Source organism: Pseudophryne corroboree, chromosome 3 (genome assembly GCF_028390025.1).
Source record: "Pseudophryne corroboree isolate aPseCor3 chromosome 3, aPseCor3.hap2, whole genome shotgun sequence".
Classification (NCBI taxonomy): Eukaryota; Metazoa; Chordata; class Amphibia; order Anura; family Myobatrachidae; genus Pseudophryne; species Pseudophryne corroboree.
In genome coordinates this window covers 704,595,814-704,621,689 of record NC_086446.1, presented here as the reverse complement: position 1 = coordinate 704,621,689, position 25,876 = coordinate 704,595,814, and the positions used below count along the sequence as shown (strand labels likewise).

Below are 25,876 nucleotides of genomic sequence, written 5' to 3'. Positions count from 1 at the left end.
GGAAGTATTGCTGTATAAAGGGAAGGAGTTATTTGGGGGTCGGTCCATCGGACCTGGGGACCACAGCAACAGCTGGGAAATCCAACCTTTTTTACCCCAAGTTACATCTCAGCTAAAAAAGACACCGTCTTTTCAGCCTCAATCTTTCCTTTCCCATGAGGGCATGCAGGCAAAAGGCCAGTCATATCTGCCCAGACATAGAGGTAAGGGAAGTAGACTGCAGCAGGCAGCCCTTTCCCAGGAAAAGAAGCCCTCCACCGCGTCTGCCAAGTCCTCAGCATGACGCTGGGGCCGTGCAAGCGGACTCAAGGTGGGGGGGTAGTCTCAAGAGTCTCAGGGCGCAGTGGGATCACTCGCAAGTTGACCCCTAGATCGTACGAGTATTATCCCAGGGGTAAAGATTGGAGAGTCGAGACATCTTCTCCTCGCAGGTTCCTGAAGTCTGCTTTACCAACGGCTCCCTCCGACAGGGAGGCAGCATTGGAAACAATTCACAAGCTGTATATCCAGCAGGTGATAATCAAAGTACCCCTCCTACGACAAGGAAAAGGGTATTATTTTTCCACACTATATTGTGGTACTGAAGCCAGACGGCTTGGTGACACATAGTCTAAATCTAAAATGTTTTGAACACTTACATAAAAGGTTCAAATCGAGATAAAGTCACTCAGAGCAGTGATAGCGAACCGGAAAAAAGGGGACTATATGGTGTCCCTGGACATCAAGGATTACCTCCATGTCCAAATTTTGTCCTTCTCATCAAGGGTACCTCTGGTTCGTGGTACAGAACTGTCAATATCAGTTTCAGACGATGCCGTTTGAATTATCCACGGCACCCCGGGCCTTTTTACCAAGGTAATGGCCGAAAAGATGTTTCTTCAAAGAAAAAAGGCATCTAAATTATCCCTTACTTGCACCTAAAAAGGGCAAGTTCCAGAGAACAGTTGGAGGTCGGAAGAGCACTATCTAAAGTAGTTCTTCGACGGCACGACTGGATTCTAAATATTCCAAGAATCGCAGCTGTTTTCCGACGATACGTCTGCTGTTCCTAGGGATGATTCTGGACACGGTTCAGAAAAAGGTTTTTCTTCCCGAGGAAAAAGCCAAGGAGTTATCCGACCTGTCAGGAACCTCCTAAAACCAGGAAAGGTGTCTGTACATCAATGCACAAGAGTCCTGGGAAAAATGGTGGCTTTTTACGAAGCAATTCCATTCGGCAGATTCCATGCAAGAATTTTCCAAAGGGATCTGTTGGACAAATGGTCAGGGTCGCATCCTCAGATGCACCTGCGAATAACCCTGTCGCCAAGGACAAGGGTATATCTTCTGTGGTGGTTGCAAAAGGCTCATCTATTGGAGGGCCGCAGATTCGGCATACAGGATTTGATCCTGGTGACCACGGACGCCAGCCTGAGAGGTTGGGGAGCAGTCACACAAGGAAGAAACTTCCAGGGGGTATGGACGAACCTGGAAAAGTCTCTTCACATAAACATTCTGGTACTAAGAGCAATCTAAGATGCTCTAAGCCAGGCGGAACCACTCCTGCAAGGAAAACCGGTGTTGATTCAGTCGGACAACATCACGGCGGTCGCCCATGTAAACAGACAGGGCGGCACAAGAAGCAGGAGTGCAATGGCAGAAGCTGCCAAGATTCTTCGCTGGGCGGAGAATCACGTAATAGCACTGTCAGCAGTGTTCTTCCCGGGCGTGGACAACTGGGAAGCAGACTTCCTCAGCAGACACGATATTCACCCGGGAGAGGGGGGTCTTCATCCAGAAGTCTTCCACATGCTAATAAACTGTTGGGAAAGACCAATGGTAGACATGATGGCGTCTCGCCTCAACAAGAAACTGGACAAGTATTGCGCCAGGTCAAGAGATCCACAGGCAATAGCTGTGGACGCACTGGTAACACCTTGGGTGTACAAATCAGTATATGTGTTTCCTCCTCTGCCTCTCATACCAAAGGTATTGAAGATTATACGGTGAGGAGGAGTAAGAACAATACTAGTGGCTCCGGATTGGCCAAGAAGGACTTGGTACCCGGAACTTCAAGAGTTGGTCACGGACGACCCGTGCCCTCTACTTCTGAGAAGGGACCTGCTACAACAGGGTCCCTGTCTCTTTCAAGACTTACCGCGGCTGCGTTTGACGGCATGGCGGTTGAACGCCAGATCCTAAAAGGGAAAGGCATTCCAGAAGAAGTCATTCCTACCTTGATTAAGGCAAGGAAGGAAGTCACCGCGAAACATTATCACCGCATTTGGCGAAAATATGTCGCGTGGTGCGAGGATCGGAGTGTTCCGACGGAGGAATTTCAACTGGGTCGTTTCCTACATTTCCTACAATCAGGATTGTCTATGGGTCTCAAATTGAGATCTATTAAGGTTCAAATTTCGGCCCTGTCAATATTCTTCCAAAAAGAATTGGCCTCAGTTCCTGAGGTACAGACTTTTGTTAAAGGAGTACTGCATATACAGCCTCCTGTGGTGCCTCCGGTGGCACCGTGGGATCTAAATGTAGTTTTAGATTTCCTCAAATCCCATTGGTTTGAACCATTGAAAAAGGTGGATTTTAAATATCTCACATGGAAAGTGACTATGTTACTGGCCCTGGCTTCCGCCAGGAGAGTATCTAAATTGGCGGCTTTATCTTATAAAAGCCCTTATCTAATCTTCCATTCGGATAGGGCAGAACTGAGGACTCGTCCGCATTTTCTCCCTAAGGTGGTATCAGCGTTTCACCTGAACCAACCTATTGTGGTGCCTGCGGCCACTGGCGACTTGGAGGACTCCAAGTTGTTGGACGTTGTCAGAGCCTTAAAAATATACATTTCAAGGACGGCTGAAGTCAGAAAATCTGACTCGCTGTTGATACTATATGCACCCAACAAGTTGGGTGCCCCTGCTTCTAAGCAGACGATTGCTCGTTGGATTTGTAACACAATTCAACTTGCTCATTCTGTGGCAGGCCTGCCACAGCCTAAATCTGTTAAGGCCCATTCCACAAGGAAGGTGGGCTCATCTTGGGCGGCTGCCCGAGGGGTCTCGGCATTACAATTCTGTCGAGCAGCTACGTGGTCGGGGGAAAACACGTTTGTAAAATTCTACAAATTTGATACCCTGGCAAAAGAGGACTTGGAATTCTCTCATTCGGTGCTGCAGAGTCATCCGCACTCTCCCGCCCGTTTGGGAGCTTTGGTATAATCCCCATGGTCCTTTCAGGAACCCCAGCATCCACTTAGGACGATAGAGAAAATAAGAATTTACTTACCGATAATTCTATTTCTCGGAGTCCGTAGTGGATGCTGGGCGCCCATCCCAAGTGCGGATTATCTGCAATACTGTACATAGTTATTGTTAACAAATTCGGGTTATATTGTTAAGGAGCCATCTTTAAGAGGCTCTTTCTGTTATCATACTGTTAACTGGGTTTAGATCACAAGTTGTACGGTGTGATTGGTGTGGCTGGTATGAGTCTTACCCGGGATTCAAATTGCCTCCCTTATTGTGTACGCTCGTCCGGGCACAGTACCTAACTGGAGTCTGGAGGAGGGTCATAGGGGGAGGAGCCAGTGCACACCACCTGATCTGGTAAAAGCTTTACTTTTTTGTGCCCTGTCTCCTGCGGAGCCGCTATTCCCCATGGTCCTTTCAGGAACCCCAGCATCCACTACGGACTCCGAGAAATAGAATTATCGGTAAGTAAATTCTTATTTTCTCTAACGTCCTAAGTGGATGCTGGGACTCCGTAAGGACCATGGGGAATAGCGGCTCCGCAGGAGACAGGGCACAAAATAAAAGCTTGAGATATCAGGTGGTGTGCACTGGCTCCTCCCCCTATGACCCTCCTCCAAGCCAGTTAGATTTTTGTGCCCGGCCGAGAAGGGTGCAAACTAGGTAGCTCTCCAGAGCTGCTTAGAATAAAAGTTTAGTTAGGTTTTTTTATTTTCAGTGAGTCCTGCTGGCAACAGGCTCACTGCATCGTGGGACTAAGGGGAGAAGAAGCGAACTCACCTGAGTGCAGAGTGGATTGGGCTTCTTAGGCTACTGGACGTTAGCTCCAGAGGGACGATCACAGGTTCAGCCTGGATGGGTCACCGGAGCCGCGCCGCCGTCCCCCTTACAGAGCCAGAAGAGACGAAGGTCCGGTGAAAGCGGCGGCAGAAGACATCCTGTCTTCAAGACTAAGGTAGCGCACAGCACCGCAGCTGTGCGCCATTGCTCTCAGCACACTTCACACTCCGGTCACTGAGGGTGCAGGGCGCTGGGGGGGAGCGCCCTGAGACGCAATATAACACACATATACCTTAGCTGGCAAAAGGAATACATCACATATAGCTCCAGGGCTATATGGATGTATTTTTTCCCCTGCCATTTTACACAAAAAAGCGGGAGTTAAGGACGTCGTGAAGGGGCGGGGCCTATCTCCTCAGCACACTGGCGCCATTATTCCCTCACAGCTCCGCTGGAAGGACGGCTCCCTGATTCTCCCCTGCAGTACTGCATCTGATTCAGGGTAAAAAAGAGAAGGGGGGGCATTTTGGCAGCAAATAACTAGATTAACAGCAGCTATAAGGGATTAACACTTATATAAGGTTATCCCTGTATATATATAGCGCTGGGTGTGTGCTGGCAGACTCTCCCTCTGTCTCTCCAAAGGGCTAAGTAGGGTCCTGTCCTCTATCAGAGCATTCCCGGTGTGTGTGCTGTGTGTCGGTACGCGTGTGTCGACATGTATGAGGAGGAAAATGAGGTGGAGGCGGAGCAGTTGCCTGTGTTAGTGATGTCACCCCCTAGGGAGTCGACACCTGACTGGATGATTGTGTTTAAGCAATTAAGTGATAATGTCAGCAATTTACAAAAAACTGTTGACGACATGAGAAAGCCGGCAAATCAATTAGTGCCTGTTCAGGCGTCTCAGACACCCTCAGGGGCCCTAAAACGGCCGCTACCTCAGTGGGTCGACACGGATCCAGATACAGATACTGAATCTAGTGTCGACGGTGACGAGACAAACGTAATGTCCAGTAGGGCCACACGTTACATGATCACGGCAATGAAAGAGGCATTGAACCTTTCTGACACTACAAATACCTCAAAGGCGGGTATTATGTGGGGTGTGAAAAAACTGCCAATAGTTTTTCCTGAGTCTGAGGAAATAAATGAGGTGTGTGATAAAGCGTGGGTTTCCCCCGATAAAAAACAGCTAATTTCTAATAAGTTATTAGCACTATACCCTTTCCCGCCAGAGGTTAGGGCACGGTGGGAAACACCCCCTAGGGTAGATAAGGCGCTCACACGTTTATCTAAACAAGTAGCGTTACCGTCCCCTGATACGGCCACCCTCAAAGAACCAGCTGATAGGAGGCTGGAAAATATCCTGAAAAGTATATACACACATACTGGTGTTATACTGCGACCAGCAATCGCATCAGCCTGGATGTGCAGTGCTGGAGTCGCATGGGCGGATTCCCTGACTGAGAATATTGATACCCTGGATAGGGACAATATTCTGTTAACTATAGAACATTTAAAGGATGCATTGCTATATATGCGTGATGCGCAGAGGGATATTTGTACCCTGGCATCAAGAGTAAGCGCAATGTCCATCTCTGCCAGAAGAGCATTATGGACCAGACAGTGGTCAGGGGACGCAGATTCCAAACGGCACATGGAAGTATTGCCGTATAAGGGGGAGGAGTTATTTGGGGCTGGTCTAACAGACCTGGTGGCCACGGCAACGGCTGGAAAATCCACCTTTTTACCCCAGGTTACTTCACATCAACAGAAAAAGACACAGTCTTTTCAAACTCAGTCCTTTCGTTCCCATAAGTACAAGCGAGCAAAAGGTCACTCTTTTCTGCCCAAGGGCAGAGGAAGAGGAAAAAGGCAGCACCAGGAGCAGAAGCCCTCCCCTGCTTCTGCCAAGTCTTCAGCATGACGCTGGGGCTTTACAAGCAGACTCAGACACGGTGGGGGCCCGTCTCAAGAATTTCAACGTGCAGTGGGCTCACTCGCAAGTGGATCCCTGGATTCTACAGGTAGTATCACAGGGGTACAAACTGGAATTCGAGGCGTTTCCTCCTCATCGGTTCCTGAAGTCTGCTTTACCAAAGTCTCCCTCCGACAGGGAGGCAGTTCTGGAAGCCATTCACAAGCTGTACTCCCAGCAGGTGATAATCAAGGTACCCCTCTTACAACAGGGGAAGGGGTATTATTCCACACTATTTGTGGTACCGAAGCCGGACGGCTCGGTGAGACCAATATTAAATCTAAAATCTTTGAACACTTACATAAAAAGGTTCAAATTCAAGATGGAGTCACTCAGAGCGGTGATAGCGAACCTGGAAGAGGGGGACTATATGGTGTCGCTGGACATCAAGGATGCTTATCTCTACGTCCCAATATATCCTTCTCACCAAGGGTACCTCAGGTTTGTAGTACAAAACTGTCATTATCAGTTTCAGACGCTGCCGTTTGGATTGTCCACGGCGCCTCGGGTCTTTACCAAGGTAATGGCCGAAATGATGATTCTTCTACGAAGAAAAGGCATCTTAATTATCCCTTACTTGGACGATCTCCTGATAAGGGCAAGAACCAAGGAACAGTTAGAAGTCGGAGTGGCACTATCTCAGGTAGTGCTAAGTCAGCACGGATGGATTCTAAATATTCCAAAATCGCAGCTGATTCCAACGACACGTCTACTGTTCTTAGGAATGATTCTGGACACAGTCCAGAAGAAGGTGTTTCTCCCAGAGGAGAAGGCCAGGGAGTTATCCGAGCTAGTCAGGAACCTCCTAAAACCAGGACAGGTCTCAGTGCATCAGTGCACAAGGGTCCTGGGAAAAATGGTGGCTTCTTACGAAGCGATTCCATTCGGAAGATTCCATGCAAGAACTTTTCAGTGGGATCTACTGGGAAAATGGTCCGGATCGCATCTTCAGATGCATCAACGGATAACCCTGTCGCCAAGGACAAGGGTGTCTCTCCTGTGGTGGCTTCAGAGGGCTCATCTACTAGAGGGCCGCAGATTTGGCATTCAGGATTGGATCCTGGTAACCACGGATGCCAGCCTGAGAGGCTGGGGAGCAGTCACACAGGGAAGGAATTTCCAGGGCTTGTGGTCAAGCATGGAAACATCTCTTCATATAAACATTCTAGAACTAAGGGCCATTTACAATGCCTTAATTCAAGCAAAACCTCTGCTTCAGGGTCAGGCGGTGTTGATCCAGTCGGACAACATCACGTCAGTCGCCCACATAAACAGACAGGGCGGCACGAGAAGCAGGAGGGCAATGGCAGAAACTGCAAGGATTCTTCGCTGGGCGGAAAATCATGTGATAGCACTGTCAGCAGTGTTCATTCCGGGAGTGGACAACTGGGAAGCAGACTTCCTCAGCAGACACGACCTTCACCCGGGAGAGTGGGGACTTCACCCAGAAGTCTTCCACCAAATTGTAAACCGTTGGGAAAGACAAAAGGTGGACATGATGGCGTCACGTCTAAACAAAAAACTGGACAGATATTGCGCCAGGTCAAGGGACCCTCAGGCAATAGCAGTGGACGCTCTGGTAACGCCGTGGGTGTACCAGTCAGTGTATGTATTCCCTCCTCTGCCCCTCATACCGAAAGTATTGAGAATCATAAGAAGGAGAGGAGTTAGAACTATACTCGTGGTTCCGGATTGGCCAAGAAGGTCTTGGCACCCGGAACTTCAAGAGATGCTCACGGACGAACCGTGGCCTCTACCTCTAAGACAGGACCTGCTACTGCAGGGGCCTTGTCTGTTCCAAGACTTACCGCGGCTGCGTTTGACGGCATGGCGGTTGAACGCCGGATCCTGAAGGACAAGGGCATTCCAGAAGAAGTCATCCCTACTCTGGTAAAAGCCAGAAAGGAAGTAACTGCAAAACATTATCACCGCATTTGGCGTAAATATGTTGCGTGGTGTGAGGCCAAGAAGGCCCCTACACAGGAATTTCAACTGGGTCGTTTCTTGCATTTCCTGCAAACAGGACTGTCTATGGGCCTAAAATTAGGGTCCATTAAGGTTCAAATTTCGGCCCTGTCGATATTCTTCCAGAAAGAACTGGCTTCAGTACCTGAAGTTCAGACATTTGTGAAAGGGGTGCTGCACATACAGCCTCCTTTTGTGGCACCTTGGGATCTCAATGTTGTGTTGAGATTTCTAAAATCACACTGGTTTGAACCATTGTCTACGGTAGATTTAAAATATCTCACGTGGAAGGTGTCGATGCTGTTGGCCTTGGCTTCAGCTAGGCGTGTGTCAGAATTGGCGGCTTTATCATGTAAAAGCCCTTACCTAAATTTTCATTCTGACAGGGCGGAATTGAGGACTCGTCCTCAATTTCTACCTAAGGTGGTTTCTGCATTTCACATGAACCAACCTATTGTGGTACCTGCGGCTACTAGGGACTTAGAGGACTCTAAGTTGCTGGACGTTGTCAGGGCCTTGAAAATATATGTTTCCAGGACGGCTGGAGTCAGGAAAACTGACTCGCTGTTTATCCTGTATGCACCCAACAAGCTGGGTGCTCCTGCTTCAAAGCAGACGATTGCTCGTTGGATTTGTAGTACAATTCAGCTTGCACATTCCGTGGCAGGATTGCCACAGCCAAAATCAGTAAAAGCCCATTCCACAAGGAAAGTGGGCTCATCTTGGGCGGCTGCCCGAGGGGTCTCGGCTTTACTACTTTGCCGAGCAGCTACTTGGTCAGGGGCAAACACGTTTGCTAAATTCTACAAATTTGATACCCTGGCTGAGGAGGACCTGGAGTTCTCTCATTCGGTGCTGCAGAGTCATCCGCACTCTCCCGCCCGTTTGGGAGCTTTGGTATAATCCCCATGGTCCTTACGGAGTCCCAGCATCCACTTAGGACGTTAGAGAAAATAAGATTTTACTTACCGATAAATCTATTTCTCGTAGTCCGTAGTGGATGCTGGGCGCCCATCCCTAGTGCGGATTGTCTGCAATACTTGTATATAGTTATTGTTACAAAAAATTCGGGTTATTATTGTTGAGCCATCTTTTCAGAGGCTCCTTTAAATTTATCATACTGTTAACTGGGTTCAGATCACGAGTTGTACGGTGTGATTGGTGTGGCTGGTATGAGTCTTACCCGGGATTCAATATCCTTCCTTATTATGTACGCTCGTCCGGGCACAGTATCCTAACTGGCTTGGAGGAGGGTCATAGGGGGAGGAGCCAGTGCACACCACCTGATATCTCAAGCTTTTATTTTGTGCCCTGTCTCCTGCGGAGCCGCTATTCCCCATGGTCCTTACGGAGTCCCAGCATCCACTACGGACTACGAGAAATAGATTTATCGGTAAGTAAAATCTTATTTTTTCTGCTGCTCCGCTCGGTCAGTTTCTCCATTAGTTACCTATATTCTACTGAATTCAGTATAATATTTTTTTTTTTACTTAAACATAAGGCTACTAACCAAACTACACCAACGTACATCTCTTCGCTTATCTCCAAACATCTCCCAACCTGACCTCCATAAGGTATCCAGTCTAATTACTTCCTCTCTATACAGTCCACACACAACCTCGCATATGTTCTCTTTCATTACTTTCACACCCAGCTGACCTTAGGCCAACATTGCAGTGTGACTGGATAATACAGTACCTCTGCAGTGTCGCTGGAGCGATATGTAGTATGTGACTATTTCCCTAAAGATTGTAAGCTTGTGAGCAGGGCCCTCCATCAGTCTGTCTGTTTTTACCCAGTCTTGTATATTCTTGTTTTGTTCCAAATTGTAAGGCTCAATGAAATATGCTGCACCATGTAAGTAACCGTTAATAAATAATACGAATAGTGCCCCTATATTCCTTTGTGCCTTACAATTGGGAGCAAAACGGTAATAAAAAATAAGACTGGGTAGTAACAGACAAAGAGGTCAGAGGGCCTGCTTCCAGGCTTACAGTCTATATACCAAAGAGGTCGCCGTACCCGACTCCCCACACACCCCTTCCTGATTGCATTGGCTTTCCTGAGATCCAGCTGTCACCTGTCAATCGACTTAGGCGCAGTGCACCACAGAACTGGCATTTTATGAACCATGGAGGTAGAATACAATGTGCAGTGTTTAGCTGACCGGCCACTGTGTTTAGAACAAATTAAAATAAAGTTTCTCATACGTCCTAGAGGATGCTGGGAACTCCAAAAGGACCATGGGGTATAGACGGATCCGCAGGAGCTTGGGCACACTATAAAGCCTTAAACTGGGTGTGAGCTGGCTCCTCCCTCTATGCCCCTCCTCCAGATCTCAGTTAGACTTTGTGCCCAGGAGTGATGGGTCACACACTAGGGGAGCTCTCCTGAGTTTCTCTGAAAGACTTTTAGGTTTTTTATTTTCAGGCAGACCTGCTGGCTACAGGCTCCCTGCATCGTGGGAGTGAGGGGAGAGAAGCAGACCTACTTCTTCTTCTTAGTTTAAAGGCTCTGCTTCTCGGCTACTGGACACCATTAGCTCCAGAGGGTTCGATCACTTGGTGCGCCTAGCTGCTTGTTCCCGGAGCCACAACGTCAATCCCCTCACAAAAGCCGGAAGAAAGAAGCCGGGTGAGTATTGGAAGAAAAGAAGACTTCAGTGACGGAGGTAACAGCAGCGGTAGGGCTGTGCTCCAGGCTCCCACACACCAACGTCTCTGGCAGGGCGCTGGGGGGGAGCGCCCTGGGGGCATGTTGCTGACGGTCTACAATGCTGTCGGGGGACATATTACGGTGCCTGGGCACAGCGTATGTTCACCCCGCCAGGGTGCTGGAGGGGGGAGAGACAGCGGTAGTGCTGACTCCCTGCTCCCGCGCTTACCATCACCTGCAGGGTGCTGGGGGTAGGGGAGCGCCCTGGGCAGCATATAGCATAAATTCTGTACTTCACTGGCAGGGGGACATACTTTGGTGCCCACCCCGCCAGTGCGCCGCGAACGGGAGGGAGCGGTAACGCTGCGCTCTCTGCTCCCGCTCCCCATCGGCCTGCAGGGCGCTGGGGGGGAGCGCCCTGGGCGGCATTTATAAAAGGATCCCGGGCGGGGGAGCATACCCGGACACCGGGTGTCTTCAACCCCAACGGCTTCCGTGGGTGCAGGGGGGGCGCCCTGGGCTGCGTTGGGACAAAAAGTAAGTTATACAGGGGGTTACCCCCTGCATATAGGGTCCCCAGCTAGTTTTTAGGGTATTATATATTTATATAATTGAGCGGGCTTAAGCGCGCTGGGAGGGGGCGGAGCTTAGCCCTCACAGAGGAGTCAGCGCCATTTTCCTCAGGTCCCCACCAGGATTTACTGTATAGTAAGAAGGAGGGGGGGCACAGTGTTTTTAATGCTATATGGGTGTCGTATAGCATTATGTTTAATAATGGACGCATAATCCTTGTTGTGATACATAAATTCACTGTTTCCCTGTTTTTTACCCACTATCGGTTAGTCGACCTATGTCGACAGGTGTGAGGGCTTTGTCACAAGCTGCTGTGGGGATAACTGTCGGCTTCGCCGACGCTTGGCGGTACTTGATTCGAAAAATTAAGTATTAGCAGGTTGGTTTTGTGTGCTTGAAAACAAGTAAACACGCTAGGGGAGACACAGTTGTTGGTGGATGCCCTGTCGGCATCAACTGTATTTCTGGGGTAAAAAATTAACAGGCTGTTATTGCCTTGTACCTGTATTTGTATATGTATGTATGTGTGTGTGTATATATATAATGTATGTTTACAGTGAATCAATCAGCGGCACTCAGAGACTGGGACAGCCATGAATAAAGTTCTAGGTGCTTTTAATCCAGATAAGCAAAAAATAAGTGGTCCAACGTTTCGGGGAGCGGACGCCCCTTTGTCAAGGTGAACAAATACAGAGTGACAAATAAACAGAGTGTGTTACCTTTATGGTGCAGAAGACCCAGGAGGCGGGAGGAACAGCGGTGTCCGGGGGAGCGTGGCGCTTCCGTCCCGGTGAGTGTGACGTATGTGCGCCTCAGTCACATGGTTCCAGCGCGTCATTGGAATCCGACGGTACCACGGCAACCAGGCACGCTGCTGCCATGGTTACCAGGCACTCCGTGGCTTGCTGCTCGCGGAGGTCGTGTGCCGGGGCTGTAAATACAATCAAAATCATGAAGTACAAGAGTGTAATAAAAGGAAGCATAATGTGCACATGAATAAACGTATAGGAAGTGGCCTCTATGTAATGTGGCCTACAGGACTGGTACCATAGAAACAAATAAAAGACTAGCGATGGCTGAATTCTAAACATATGAACACATGCCTATGCTACTACATGCAAGATGATAAATATTGAACGTCAGCTGGACTAACATATAGCTTAGTGCCTTGTCTTGTTGATAAGGTAAACCAGCCAGCAAAGCGTTCATTAAAAACGACATGATAAACGACTGGAAAAAGATAATATAGTGTCCAGATGTGACTACACAAGGCAGCCAGATCAGTCAGTTTAAAAGATGCTCCATTGGATTCTATCGTTAAGCCCGCTGGGTTTCACGGTGTTCAATTTAAACATCCAGCTTACTTCCCTTTTGAGCAAAGTGCCTGCCCTGTCACCTCCTCGCAGGCTGCTGGGAATGTGGTCAATGATTTGAAAGCGAAGCTCGTTGAGGGAATGTTGTTTTTCAACGTAATGTCTTGCCACGGGTTGTTCAGATTTCTTTTGTGCCAGTGCAGCCTTCACCGCAGATCTATGTAGTGCAAAACGTTCCCTGGCGTTCCGTATAGTTTTGCCTACATATTGGTATTTGCAGGGGCAAGTGATAAGGTAGATGATAAAGGTGGTTGTGCAGGTGAGCACGTGTCGTATCTTATATGTCCTGCCGGTGGAACTGGAGGTAAAGGTGGTACCCGGGTTCATGTATTTGCATGTCTCACAGCCCAAGCATTTATAACATCCCGCTGACTTGGTCAAAAAATTGGTAGCAGGTGTCTGATCAAGGCCTGTGATATCGGTACGGACTACAACATTTTTAATGCTCTTTCCCTTTGTGTGACACACCATGGGTCGCTTGTTACGTAATAGGGTGAGGCTGTTGTCCGTCGTCACAATGGGCCACAAGGCCCTGAGGGCTCGGGGGACAACTGGGCTGGATGTATTGTATCGGGAAACAAAAGGTACAATCTGCTGGTCACTCTTGATTTTCTGTTTCAAGAGGTCGTTTCTGTTCATAGTAGCCACTAGTTGCTCATGCTCACGAAGAGGTCCACTCTTGTAACCTCTGTTCACGAACCGTTTGGTTACTTCAGTTAGTGCGCCTTTACGTTTGGCAGGGTCGCTGGTAATTCTGGCTGCCCTGATGTATTGTGACTTGGGTAAACCTCTTTTGAGGGCTGCTGGATGATGGCTGTTATGGCGCAACAAGGTATTCTTATCGGTGGGCTTATGATATACTTCGGTATGTATCACATTGTCTTTGATCACATTTACGTCTAGGTAATTCAACATGTTTGGGTCGCATTGTGCTGTGACTTTGATGGGTGAATCTCTGCTGTTGATGGAGGCAATAAGAGCTTCAAATCTTGCTTTGCCGCCGGTCCACAGAATGAAGACGTCGTCTATATACCTGGAATAGAATATAATGTGTTGAGTAAATTCGCCATTGGTGAAGAACATTTATTTGTTCTTCCATTAGCATGAAGACATTTGCGAAAGAAGGAGACAAGTTGCTGCCCATGGAGCAGCCACTGACCTGGCGATTAAAATTTCCCGTCAAATAAGAAATAATTTCGGATTAACGTTAATTTTAATAGTTGAAGAAATAACGTGTGATCCAGGCTTGGCATTTGAGTTTGAATTAAGAATGCTTGCATGGCTTTTAGGCCTTGATCATGTGGTATGCTCGTGTAGAGGCTACAAATATCCACTGTACAGATCATGGTCCCCGTGGGTAAGATGCCGACGGAATTGAGCTGGTTAAGAAAGCTGGTAATGTCTTTGATGTGCTTCGGTTGTTGGCTGATACAACTGGTAAGTCTAACTTCGTGAGTTAGCCTCCTTCACAACGGTTGGTGAAGCATTTTTTTGTGGGATGCAGTCGTTTTAACCGGTTCGATACCGACAGTGGAAGGTTGAAAGGTAAGAGTTCTGCAGCCTTGGTAGGTTCGCAGAAGTGGATGTCGTTTTCTGTTTCCAACACATCCACCACTTGTCGCTGAGTCTATCTGGCTAGTTCCCACTCCGGTGAGCGCTCGTCTAATAATTTCAGTTAGTCCAGGAATAGACTAATACTTGTGAGTTATTTATAGAATCCAAAAGGGGAGCATTCTGAGTTACAGTTGTTCCCCTTACTGTTTTTCTAATAGATCTTGCCGTACCCCTCTGGATGGGGAGGTAGTACGCTACGTCATACAGAGGTGCGTCAGGTTCAGGACATTGTCCGGTTGTCCCTGTATAAAGGTGCAAATCGTTGTTTCTCTCTGACTGTTCTTCGACACAAGGATTGGCTGTTGTTTCCACCGACACAGTTGTCGGAGGTGGGTTTCAGAGTAGATACTGACCGGTTAATGTTCTGTGTTTTTCCTGTGGAAAGAGGTCTGAGGATCCATGGTTGGATCAGCTTTGCTGGGACACTTCATCAATATGTTCGGTTACTAAAACAGATGGGTGCGGCCTACGAGGCCTGTTTTGGTGAGCAGGTTTACTGCCAGAGTGGCTTTCAAGGGGCCAGTTGGAATTGTGGTCCGGGTTTCACCTGCACATGCACCGGAATATAATCCTAAAGGCCAGGACATCACTCCTGTGGTGTCTGCTCGGTTCTCTCCTTCTAGAGGGATGAAGGTTCGGGATCCAGGTTTAGATCCTGGTATCCATGCATACAGATCTCCGAGGCTGGGGAGCAGGCCTTGCAAGGGACGTATTTCCAGAGGTTAAGGTTAAGTTGGAAAGCTTGTCTGCAATAAGCTTTCTTGATTTAAGAGATATTTTCGACTAACGTATTCTTCGTGTTCGGCCCATGTTAGTTCTGCCAGACCACTTGTCAGCAGTGGCGTAAGTAAGCCGCTATGACGGAACAAGGAGCAAAGCGGCAATGGCAGAAGATGCACAGTTTTGCCGTGGGGCGAAAAGTCTGGTAGTATTCGTTCCGGTGGTAAGCGAAGGAGAAATAGATTTCCTCTGCTGGCGCGATCTCCATCCGGGAAAAATTTAGTCATCGTCGAGAAGTTTTCACCGATGTGACAACTTTTTGTGGAGGGTCGCAATTGGTCATGTTGGCGTCTCGCTTCAATGAGAGGCCTCAGGGATATTTTTTCAGGTCAAGGGACACCCTCATGACACCGTGGGTGTTTTTAGTCGGTCTATGTGGCCTCTCCTCTTTCATTTTTTTCTGAAGGTGATAAACGTAAGAAGAACAAAGGTTCAGGCGATCCTCCCGGATCTGATCTAGCCAAGGAGGTTTTGCTATCCAGTTTTTCATGATTTGCTCATGGGAGATTCCTGCCCTCTTCCTTTACGTGAGGAACTGTTACAACTACATCAGGGTGTGTATCAAGACTTACCGCGACTGCGTCTGACGGCTGAATGCCATATCCTAAGCCGGAAGGATGTTCTCAGTGAAGCCATTTCCTCAATGTTTCAGGCTAGGACAGAAGTAACGGCAAAGCCTTACCACCGTGGTTGGCGCAATTCTGTGTCTTGGTGTGAATCCAGGATGGTTCCTACGGAAGACTTTCAGCTAGGTCGTTCTTATCCATACTTTCAAGCCGGTGTGGATGCAGGCCTACAGTTAGGCTCCATTTCGGTGCAGTATGGCCTTATTATTTTCTTTAAAAAAAAAAAAATTCTCTCTTGGAAAGTGGTCATGCTATTGGCTTTGGCGTCCGCAAGGCGGGTGTCGGAAGTGGTGGTTTTGTCTCACAAGAGCCTTGTTTGATCTTCCAGGTGGATAGAGAGGAATTGTGAACTCGGATTGTAGTTCTGCCAAAGAGTGGTTTCTGGTTTTCGCAGAAAACAGTCTATTTTTGATGCCGGTGGTTACTTAGACATTAGCTGATTCAGTCTCTCAGTGTTACCGGGGATTTGAATATTTAGGTCGCCAATTTGGCTCAGTTTGGAGAAACAGAGGCTCTGTTTGTCCGGTATGCTCCCAACATGCTTGGGGCGGCTGCAGTATGCAGTCTGTTACACGCTGAATCTGTTATACGATTTGGCATGTTTGTTCTACGGTTGGATTGCCGTGACCGAAGTTGGTGGAAGCCCATTCTAATGGAAAGATGGGCTCTTCTTGGGCGGATGCCCGAGGAGTCTAGGCGGTTCAACTTTGCCGAGCGGATTATTGGTCGGGATCAAATGCTTTTGCTATGCTCTACGAGTTTGATACCATGATTGTTGGGAACCTTTTGTTTGCTCATTAGGTGCTGCAGAGTCGTCCGCACTCTCCCGCCCGTTTTGGAGCTTTGGTATAAACCCCATGGTCCTTTTGGAGTCCCCAGCATCCTCTAGGACGTATGAGAAAATAGGATTTTAGTACCTACCGGTAAATCCTTTTCTCTTAGTCCGTAGAGGATGCTGGGCGCCCGTACCAGTGCGTACGGTGTCTGCAGTTAGTGTTTTTGGTTACACCCTGGTGGTGTGTCTTCTCAGTCAGGCGCTTGCTACCGTTTTTCATGCCATGGCATGCGGGGTCTTATTTTTGCTTATGTGGACACACGGTTTGTGTTACATATTCTCTCAGCATGTGGCTGTGTTTTGTTCATGCCGTGGGCTGGTATTCTACTGAATGCCACGTTCTACGGTGTGTTTGAGGTGTGAGCTGGTAGGACACTCACCGTGTTTATAACAATAAATTCTTTCCTCGAAATGTCCATCTCTCCTGGGCACAGTTTTCTAACTGAGGTCTGGAGGAGGGGCATAGAGGGAGGAGCCAGTTCACACCCAGTTTAAGGCTTTATAGTGTACCCAAGCTCCTGCGGATCCGTCTATACCTCATGGTCCTTTGGGAGTCCCCAGCATCCTCTACGGACTAAGAGAAAAGGATTTACCGGTAGGTACTAAAATCCTATTCTTACCACCCACTCCATTACAGACACCTGAAGCTCCTCCCACTTCTTTAGGACATTGTCCTTATGGGATCTGATACAGGTCAAAAAGCTGGGAATGTAGTCGTCTGACATGGTGACATCACTGATTTAGTCAGTGATGTCATCACTGACTAAATCCACCAATCCACACCGTGCATTTCTGCAAAGCAAGTATGCCAAAGTGTCAGTAATTGTGTGCCTGCTCTTCTGTGGCAGGGGAATGAAAGTCCATGGTGGACGTGCTTAAGTATAAACTTTGATCTGTGGTTATTGGCTTCACAATACACCTCATTTGATTGACACACACAGCCTATGTGCAAAATTAATTAATGCTTATGAGCCCTTAATTTTCATGGTTCTCACGTGTCTCCCGGCTACCTTGTATCATGTACTACGTATATAGGATAGCATCTGGCATGCTGTCACACCCAGAGAAGTACAGTGAACAAAGTATGTGGAATTGTTGCATGATAACATAGTTCTACAGACTGTTCCATCAGTACAGTGGTGTATCTATAATGGGTGCAGGGTGAACGATGCAACATGAACCCCTGGGTACCCACACCACATATCATGCACCCGTTTAGTATGCTTACGTCTTAGGAGTTCCGCATCGGTACTGCACAATGGCAGCGTAAATGGTGGGCCGCCATTTTTCTGGGATTTACAAATGCGCAGTGCAGAAATCACCAGAAACATGGCACAAGCGCCATTTTCCCAGAGGCCTGCGCATGTGCAGTAGGACCTGCCACACTGCCAGAGTTTACTGGCAACATGCCAGGGCCTGATTAAGGCTGGTGGGGGCCCCCCAGTACTAACAATGGGGTCTATTTTCTAAGCCTAGGAGACGGGGACTCTGTGTGTGTGTGTGTGTGTGTGTGTGTGTGTGTGTGTGTGTGTGTGTGTGTGTGTGTGTGTACTTCGGTACAGCATGTGGCTATTACCCTCTGCAGCCCGGCAGACGCGCTCCACTGAACTCTGCACAGAACTCTTGCGATATGCTGCAAGACGTGTCTGCTCTGAACCTCCATCACAGACGCTACATGCAACAGCTGAGCTGCCGCAGAGGACTACACTGGCAGTACTGGGAATTGCAGACACTGTGGGGTCCCGGGAAGGCTGCCGCTGTTGCCCCCCTGCCCCCTTCCGGCCCTGAACAGCACCACAGAGAAAGGAGCGGGGCCACACGAAGGCTGCTCATTGGTCCTTCACCATAGCAATCTACTATTGAGTTTCCCCCAAGGTAACCTACAGATGTATCCACGCCTCCCTGTACGTTAAAGAACTCTTCAAGCCATGCCCTGCCATGGCATGACTCGTAGTGCCGAGCGTTTTTACGTGTGACTTTTCCATTAAAAGATGCACAAACAGCTTATGCTGATTAACATGATATGTGGCATGCCTATATTCTGTGTGCGACCATAGCTGTATCTGCATATGAAATTCTACGCTACAGTGTTTTCCTGGAAAACACAATAACGTATCACTTCGTATGCAGATCCAGTTGCAGATGCAGAGAGAATATAGGCATGTCGCATATCATTTTAATCAGCAGAGTCTGCTTGTGCATACCATGCGCATACAAAGATGCCCGACGCTAACAGAGTTGCACAGGACCTGTCAGCTTACTCGCGCCAGGCATCTCCGGCTTCGTGATGTATTGAAGATATATGAAGATGCATCTGTATTGAAAGGGTACTGTCCATATTCTGCAAACGGTGGAGATGTTGTCAAACTCAGTCTGTTGTGGCCACACCAGTAATAATTCAGACAATTTTATAAGCTTTTACATTGTATATTCTTACAAATGTAGTTTTTTTTTACTTCTTTACGGTTGTCCATTGGGATGGCTGTGAAATGTATTTACTAATGGTGCCCGTGCACTTGTGCGATATCGCGCTTTGATCTTCCTTGCAGCTCCCCGTGCGGTAAATTGCATCGAAAGTGCTATTTTGGTGCATTCGATGCGCATACAATCATGTGATTTATCGTATGCCCCTTGCAACCAGAGATCGGGTGGCCAGTGGTGTAGCCTGCATACCTTGTTTGGAGCAGAGCATCGTGCTTCCAGCCTCTTTCCTGTATCCTGTGCACAATGGGTGGAGGGGAGTGTACAGGAAGTGAGCTAAATACCTCGCAGATCGCACATCGCAGTGCGATAAATCGAATGTGGTAAACACAGCATGTGCGATCCGATAAATATTATGCAGCACATAACATCTTGAGATGCGAGATTCGACCAGCGTGCCTGCACATCGCATCGGGGGATACATTCCATATGCATACAATCCTGTGATTTATCGCACTGATGCGGTCGAAATCGAAGGCTTGTACCAGATATCTCACAAGTGTATGGGCACCATAAGAATCACTGGGGAACTTCAAGCCTTACTGATACCTTACTGATATCAAGTTATAGAATGTCAATAGTTCAACCCAAAATGACATTTGCAGATGATCGCTACATGTAAGATTGGAATAAAGTACCAAGTACGGATACTATTTTAATATTTGCATTTCTGTCTTTGTTCCGCAGCGGATTGGATTTTGCTTTTCTACAAATCCGGGGATAAATATGACAATCATTGCGGCCAAGAACCGAGGAAGGCTATGGTCATGATATCCTGTAACAAAGACACACTGGCGGTATGGGGGCAAATATTTGCGAGATCTCCTTTGCTGTACTCCTTAAAAAAACTATTTGTGTGTGTTGTTTTGTTTTTACTGTATATCTACTTTGATACTTTGTAATAACAACAGTGCTGTGCGTTTGTATATCATTTCTAAATAACTGAGCATCTGGTACGCTTAGTGTGGATCACTTATTTTAATATGTTTTCTTCCTTCTTGGCAGAATGGCTTCACGGTGGTTAATGAAGAGAGACAAAAGTTAAATGACTGTTTCTACCTCTTTGAGATGGACAGCAGTGTTGCCTGCCCTGTGGTGGAATATCATCTCAGCGTGGGCTCCATTCTACTTATTGTGTGAGTCTTACGTGAGAGGGTCATGGCAAAAAATATATATATTATTCCTTTACAAAGTGAACATTTTATTAGTAAATCTCCACTTTGTGGCTACAAACGTACGTTCTCAGTGGATCAGGAGTGTTAGTGAACTGTAAACACCTACTGCTTAGGAGGGATCAGGTTGGCAGTATACCTCTGCTGTGGTGCCTCATTCTAAATCCTGAGCTGCTGGTTTCTGCAATAAGAAAATGAATGAGAAAACGCAATTTGAAGCTGCTTATGACATTGAGAGATTTAGATTCTGGCTTCTGCTGGTAAGGTTTGATGCATTCTTGGAGCATTTCCTAGCAGGATGAGAGGTGGCTAGATCATACCTAGATGACTGGTATTAAGTCTACAGCAGGCATGTTCAAACTGCGGCCCTCCAGCTGTTCAGAAACTACACATCCCAGCATGCCCTGACACAGCTTTAGCATTCTCTGACAGCAAAACTGCGTCAGGGCATGCTGGAATATGTAGTTTCACAACAGCTGGAGGGCCGCAGTTTGGACATGCCTGGTCTACAGGAACTTTGGATGGAAATCAGGCATACAGTATGTTACTCCTGAACTGTGTATTTGCCCCTTGTGTGCAGAGTTGGAGGTATCTTATCATGTGCCAGTCACCATTTCCATCAGTGCGCGCTGCTCTATAGCAGGTCCAAACGATAAACCTCCAAACAGGTGCCTTTGTGCTTGTGATCAACTCTGCACAGCCTGCGGTTCTGACAACACACCCTCACTGAACTTTGCCTATATGAGAGTGCAGAATTAAAGATCCGTATCCCCTCTGAAGTCATAAATGGAGATCCAGTTGAAATACGTTAAGACTCTGCATTGCCTGTACTTTCATGTGCTCAGTTATGTGCAGTTCAGAGACGCATTCTACTTTAGGCACATTTTATGTCCGCCATCATCTGGAATCCTGGCTACCTTTGGCGAGGAATAAGAAGAGTTATAAGTGGAAGTGGCAGTTAGAACCAGTCCCATGACTGGGTACCATACAATGATGCCTAGAGGCATTGTGTTAAATTCCCCCGGTGTGACTTGTGTGCATCCTGGTCAAGACAGGTGATTGAAGAATAGCATATACAGTAGAAAAGTAGCGTGCATTCAATGTGTTATCAATGTTACAGTATTTATTTCCGTACTACCTTGCTAAATGCTCACTATGTTTTCCAAGTACTGTGTGCACAACGTACAGTTCAGTTATTCATAGATTTATATACATTTGAATACATGGCTGGGTTACACATTCAGTCCAGTTTAAATGAATAGTTTGTGTGTACTTTTGGCCTGTCTAACTTCTTTCTGCATTTCTCACTAAGGGGGGGATGTACTAACTTACCGCCAGCCTCCACCGCCCTGCGCCGCTGACGCCGACCTCCCTCCCCCCCCAGCCTCCCTCCGTCTAGGCAGCCTGGACCCAGAAGTCAAACTCCTCCTCCCCCTAGCAACACAACCGGAGGTCCTTCTGGCTGCAGGGAGGAGGAGGCGGCGCCCTGGACAGCCTGCTGCTGCTTCCCAGCCTGGGAGGAGTGTGGAGAGCCCAGGGATGTGACAGAGACCCCCCGCACATCACCTCACAGGTATTGCGGGAGGCCTCCATCACCGCATTGCGATGTTAATTGCATATGTTAGTACATATGTGATTAACATTGCTGCGATGGTCGGCGATGTATGTTAATACATCCCGCCCTTAGGGTGAGATTTAAAAAATGGGAAGATGGAGTGTTGCCCATAGCGGCCCATCATATTCTATATATCATTTTATAGACTGTACTAGATACGAACTAGAACCTGATGGGTTGCTATGAAACCTCCACTTTTCCTCTTTAGAAGGTTTGCTAAATCTAGCACACAAAATCAATTTATTAAGATTCGCAGTAGGAGATACACAAACCAATAAATGTCTGAACGTGTAAACCCCACTTTTACCTCTTTACTGCTAAGGATGAGTGGGACTTGTCCTAAGCACTGCAGTGGTTCATGTGGTGGGGGAGGGGGGGAGGGATCTTGCATCAAAGTCCCCCTTTAATAATAAATGTATCTGGGAGGTGGGAGAGCTTGATGAAACAGACTGTAATTCATGCATGGTTTCTCCCCTCCAGGTTTGCCGTGGTGGTTGCACTGTATATTATTTGTGGTTTCCTATATCAGCGCTTTGTGGTGGGAGCCAAAGGTATGGAGCAGTTCCCAAATTACACCTTCTGGCAAGAGTTTGGCAACCTTGTAGCGGTTAGTATTATAATTTGAAGCTAACAATTGTTTGTGATGTTCCCCAGTGTGCCTCAGTGATTTGCCCAGTGCTCTTCAAGGTATAGGACTCTTCCCCCTCCTCAGGAACCTACTCTGTAAAGTAAATGTGCACCTTGATGAGCAGAGAGGTGGAAATTCTTCATAGGTGCGCTGTGCAATAATGTAACTTCTCCCCAAGTCTACGCTCCTACCACCCCTTTAAACTTTTCTCCTAAAATACTTCTTGCTTTGGCCACCTGTAGAATTTTGCGTGTAGTGAAATTGATGGACTGAAGATGGTGGCAGGTTTCACCTGCTGTTACCAACCGCTAAGTATAAGCTAGGTCCAGGGTGCTTAAATGGAGACATGACCCCTAAATTTAGATGGTTGCCATGATACTGTGTTCTTTTGTTTTCAAAATAAAACCTTTATATTATGTACTAGATATGCTTAAATTCAAGTATCACGTTTTTGATAACTGGGTCTATGGTGAGATAATCTCTACTTTGTGCCCTTTTTTATATTTCAATTATTATTGGTGCTTGATCAGCCATTAGGCTGCACCCTAGGGTACCAGGTCTTGGGGAGGGAGGCACTGAGGTGGCAGCCAGGAAATAAAGTAAAGACCTAACTGATTCCATGCTGGCGGTGGCCATGGACATTCATTGCAATAATATTTGTATGAGAAGGGGGTGAGGGTGTACTCTGAGTCAATTAGCCTAGGGTTTCTGGAACTTCTAATAAGGCCGTGGCACAAACAGCAATACTCCAGTGTTCAGGATTTACAGAACCACTGGCCTGTAGTTTATTCACCATTTGTCTGAATGGCATAGACAGCATTCAGTGTGGCTCTAGCAATTACATCAGCGACTTATTCCCACAACTTTGTCACTGTCTATACACGGGCCAGCTCGCTCAGCCTGTTTCCCTGAACCAAACACAAAACAGTCTATGTAAGCCTCCTCCCCAAGCACTATCCTCTAATTACTCACACCCATGTGGTGCACCTGTGTATAGAGATATGTAGGGAGTGAATTAACCCTGTCTTTACCATAAGACCCACAGAACAGGCATTAATCTCTTTCACAAGAGACTGGGACAAACTACCCTGTTTGTCACACACAAATACATAATTACAGTGTACAGTTAGTATAATTATGTAGGGAAAACAGAAGGAGAGGATATTGTTCACTCAAGTTTAAAATCTATAGGGAATATGGCTGGACACCATATTTAGGAGAAGGCAATAACTGCAGCACTAGGAGGAGGGGGGGATAAGCCAGAATGAAGAAAATTAGTTTTAAGGGCATGTTTGTAAGCGGTCTAAAAGTGTACCAGCATGGGTGGACATACCAGAGGATGGAAACAGCCTGGAGTGGGAGTAGATGAGACTAAAGAGAGTGTGCATGATTATGTGAGGAAATGAGGCCGGGGTGATTGGATATGGGATGCTTACGATCAGAATCCCTATACCTGCTAGGTAATAGGCCCTACACACTGGCCGATTTTCTGAAAGATATGAACGATCTCGTTCATAAATGAACGAGAACTCGTTCATATCTTTCAGTGTGGAGACTCCAGCGATGAACGATGCGCGGCCCTGCGCTCGTTCATCGCTGGTCTCCCGTCGGCTGTGCATGCAGGCCAATATGGACGATCTCGTCCATATTTGCCTGCACTTCAATCCAGCCGCATGACGGGGGGAGTGAAGAAACTTCACTCCCCCCATCACTGCCCCCCCCGCCGCCGGGTCGCTCGTCGGCCGTATCCGCCGTCGGCCAGCTCGGCGGCGGGTCGGCCAGTGAGTAGGGCCCCTTAGTATTCTAACTATCCCTTTTTGGTACCTAACCCTAACTCTCCCCCCGCAGCCTAACCCTAACCTCCCCTATACTGCTTAAACCTAACCCTGCCCTCCACAGCTGTAAACCTAACCATCCCTGGGATTCCAACGTCTGCATTGTGAGCGGTGTCCATGTTTCCGGCGCCGGTCTTCTGATCAGTGTATGGATTCTGGCGTTAGTATATGGGGATGTAGGTAAGATTCATGCGTGATTGAGAGATTTGTAGCTGAGGCGTAGTGCACTTTTGAAGGAGTGAGATGTATGTTGCAAATTATGGTATAATCTCATTAAATGGTTGATCTTACAGAAAATGAGAACCATTCACTTGTATGTGGTGGAATTTGAAGCATACAATTGGAGATTGAGCAGTGTTCTAAGAGATGATTGTATCCAAGAGCCGACCTTACTATCTGGGTGGATATTTTATCAAGCTCTTCTTTACCTTTATTTTTAGGACGGATGTGATTTTGTTTGCCGATCTCAACCTCGATCTGCCGAGACGGCCTACAGAGGAGTAGGAGATGACCAGCTCGGTGAGGAGCCAGAAGAAAGAGATGACCACCTTCTACCTATGTGATTCTTGGTCACCTATGACCTTTCTGTGAAACATAGCAATTGGAAGAAGCACATACCTTCCATCACTTTCTTCCCTGCTGCTTTAGAACCTCTTTTTCTTTCCTAATGCTTCTCCGCTGCAGTATGGGATGAAAGTCCCCATGACCTTCCCCCTTGTGGAGTTATTGCTGCCACAAGTATAAGTCTGCACTTGTGTAGGCACCTGCTATGTGATGTACGTGAGAGTAGAGCCAATATCGTTCTTTCTGTCGGTAGTAAGAAGCGAGCCAGATGTCTCCTGCTATATTAGCACTGCAGAGCTACAGGCCTAAAGACCAAAATACAAACTCAGGATATGTCCGGAAACTGATATAAGAGGCAGAAGTCTATGGAAGGACTTTGGTATTACTGGGTTGGCGGGTACATTAGCAAACTAAGGTGGGGGGGGGGTTTAGTAGTCCATGTTCAGAGGGATTAAATGGCAGATGAGATCACTTTTTAGGTATTACTCATAAGATGTAGTATACTTTTTGTTTGTATGGTCTGTTGTATAACTTCACCAAAATTGGGCACACACTGTCTTCAACTCACTTTTTACACACTTGAAAACACGAGAAAAAAAACCCTTCAGCATAACAACGCCTGTGGACCTTATTGGTTTATGTGTGCTTCACACTTAGTACAGCGTCAGATCCACCATTACACCTCCTTGCGTTGCTTCTTGTCTACTACCTTTTCCAATATTTTTTTTTTTTTTCCGGGCATCTAACTTTCTATGGGTGTTTATATCTTGTGTGACTTATTGGTGAGTTTCTGGGTTTTGTTTTGTTTTTGTTTTTTATACAAAAAAAAAAATAAAGTAAAAAGAAAAAAATGGATAAGTCTATAATTTGTCAATGGGTATAGAGACAATGGGCAGAATTCCGTTGCTTTACTGCACCCGATCTACCGTTTAAAGTGGGGTGGTAGTCAATTAATCTTTTTAGCTCTGCTGTCGTGCCCATAGAAGCCTGGCTTAGTCGCGTAAAGCAGTTAAACCTGACCAAAGTGCTGAATGCAGTTGTGAAAAGTGCCATTTGGGCACCCAAATTGGTCACTTTTTGTGCATTCCAGCTCGCCACCCCCGGGAGTACAAGCCGAAATGCAGACTTAGGCAGCCATTTGTGCCTGAATGGAGCTAAAATGTAAT

The 25,876-nt window shown here is 47.2% G+C and overlaps 1 protein-coding gene across 2 annotated transcripts in view; it reads left to right on the top strand.

Moving 5' to 3' along the window:
- Window positions 1-25,568, top strand: part of M6PR (mannose-6-phosphate receptor, cation dependent) — a 32,671-nt gene extending 7,103 nt beyond the window's left edge. For both annotated transcript variants that reach the window (XM_063962095.1, XM_063962094.1), the window contains exons 4-7: window positions 19,584-19,693; window positions 19,902-20,032; window positions 22,164-22,290; window positions 24,587-25,568. In XM_063962095.1, coding sequence (XP_063818165.1) covers window positions 19,584-19,693; window positions 19,902-20,032; window positions 22,164-22,290; window positions 24,587-24,709 — 491 coding nt within the window. In that variant the 3' untranslated portion in view covers window positions 24,710-25,568. The remainder of the gene's footprint in view (window positions 1-19,583; window positions 19,694-19,901; window positions 20,033-22,163; window positions 22,291-24,586) is intronic.
- Window positions 25,569-25,876: the final 308 nt, after the last annotated feature.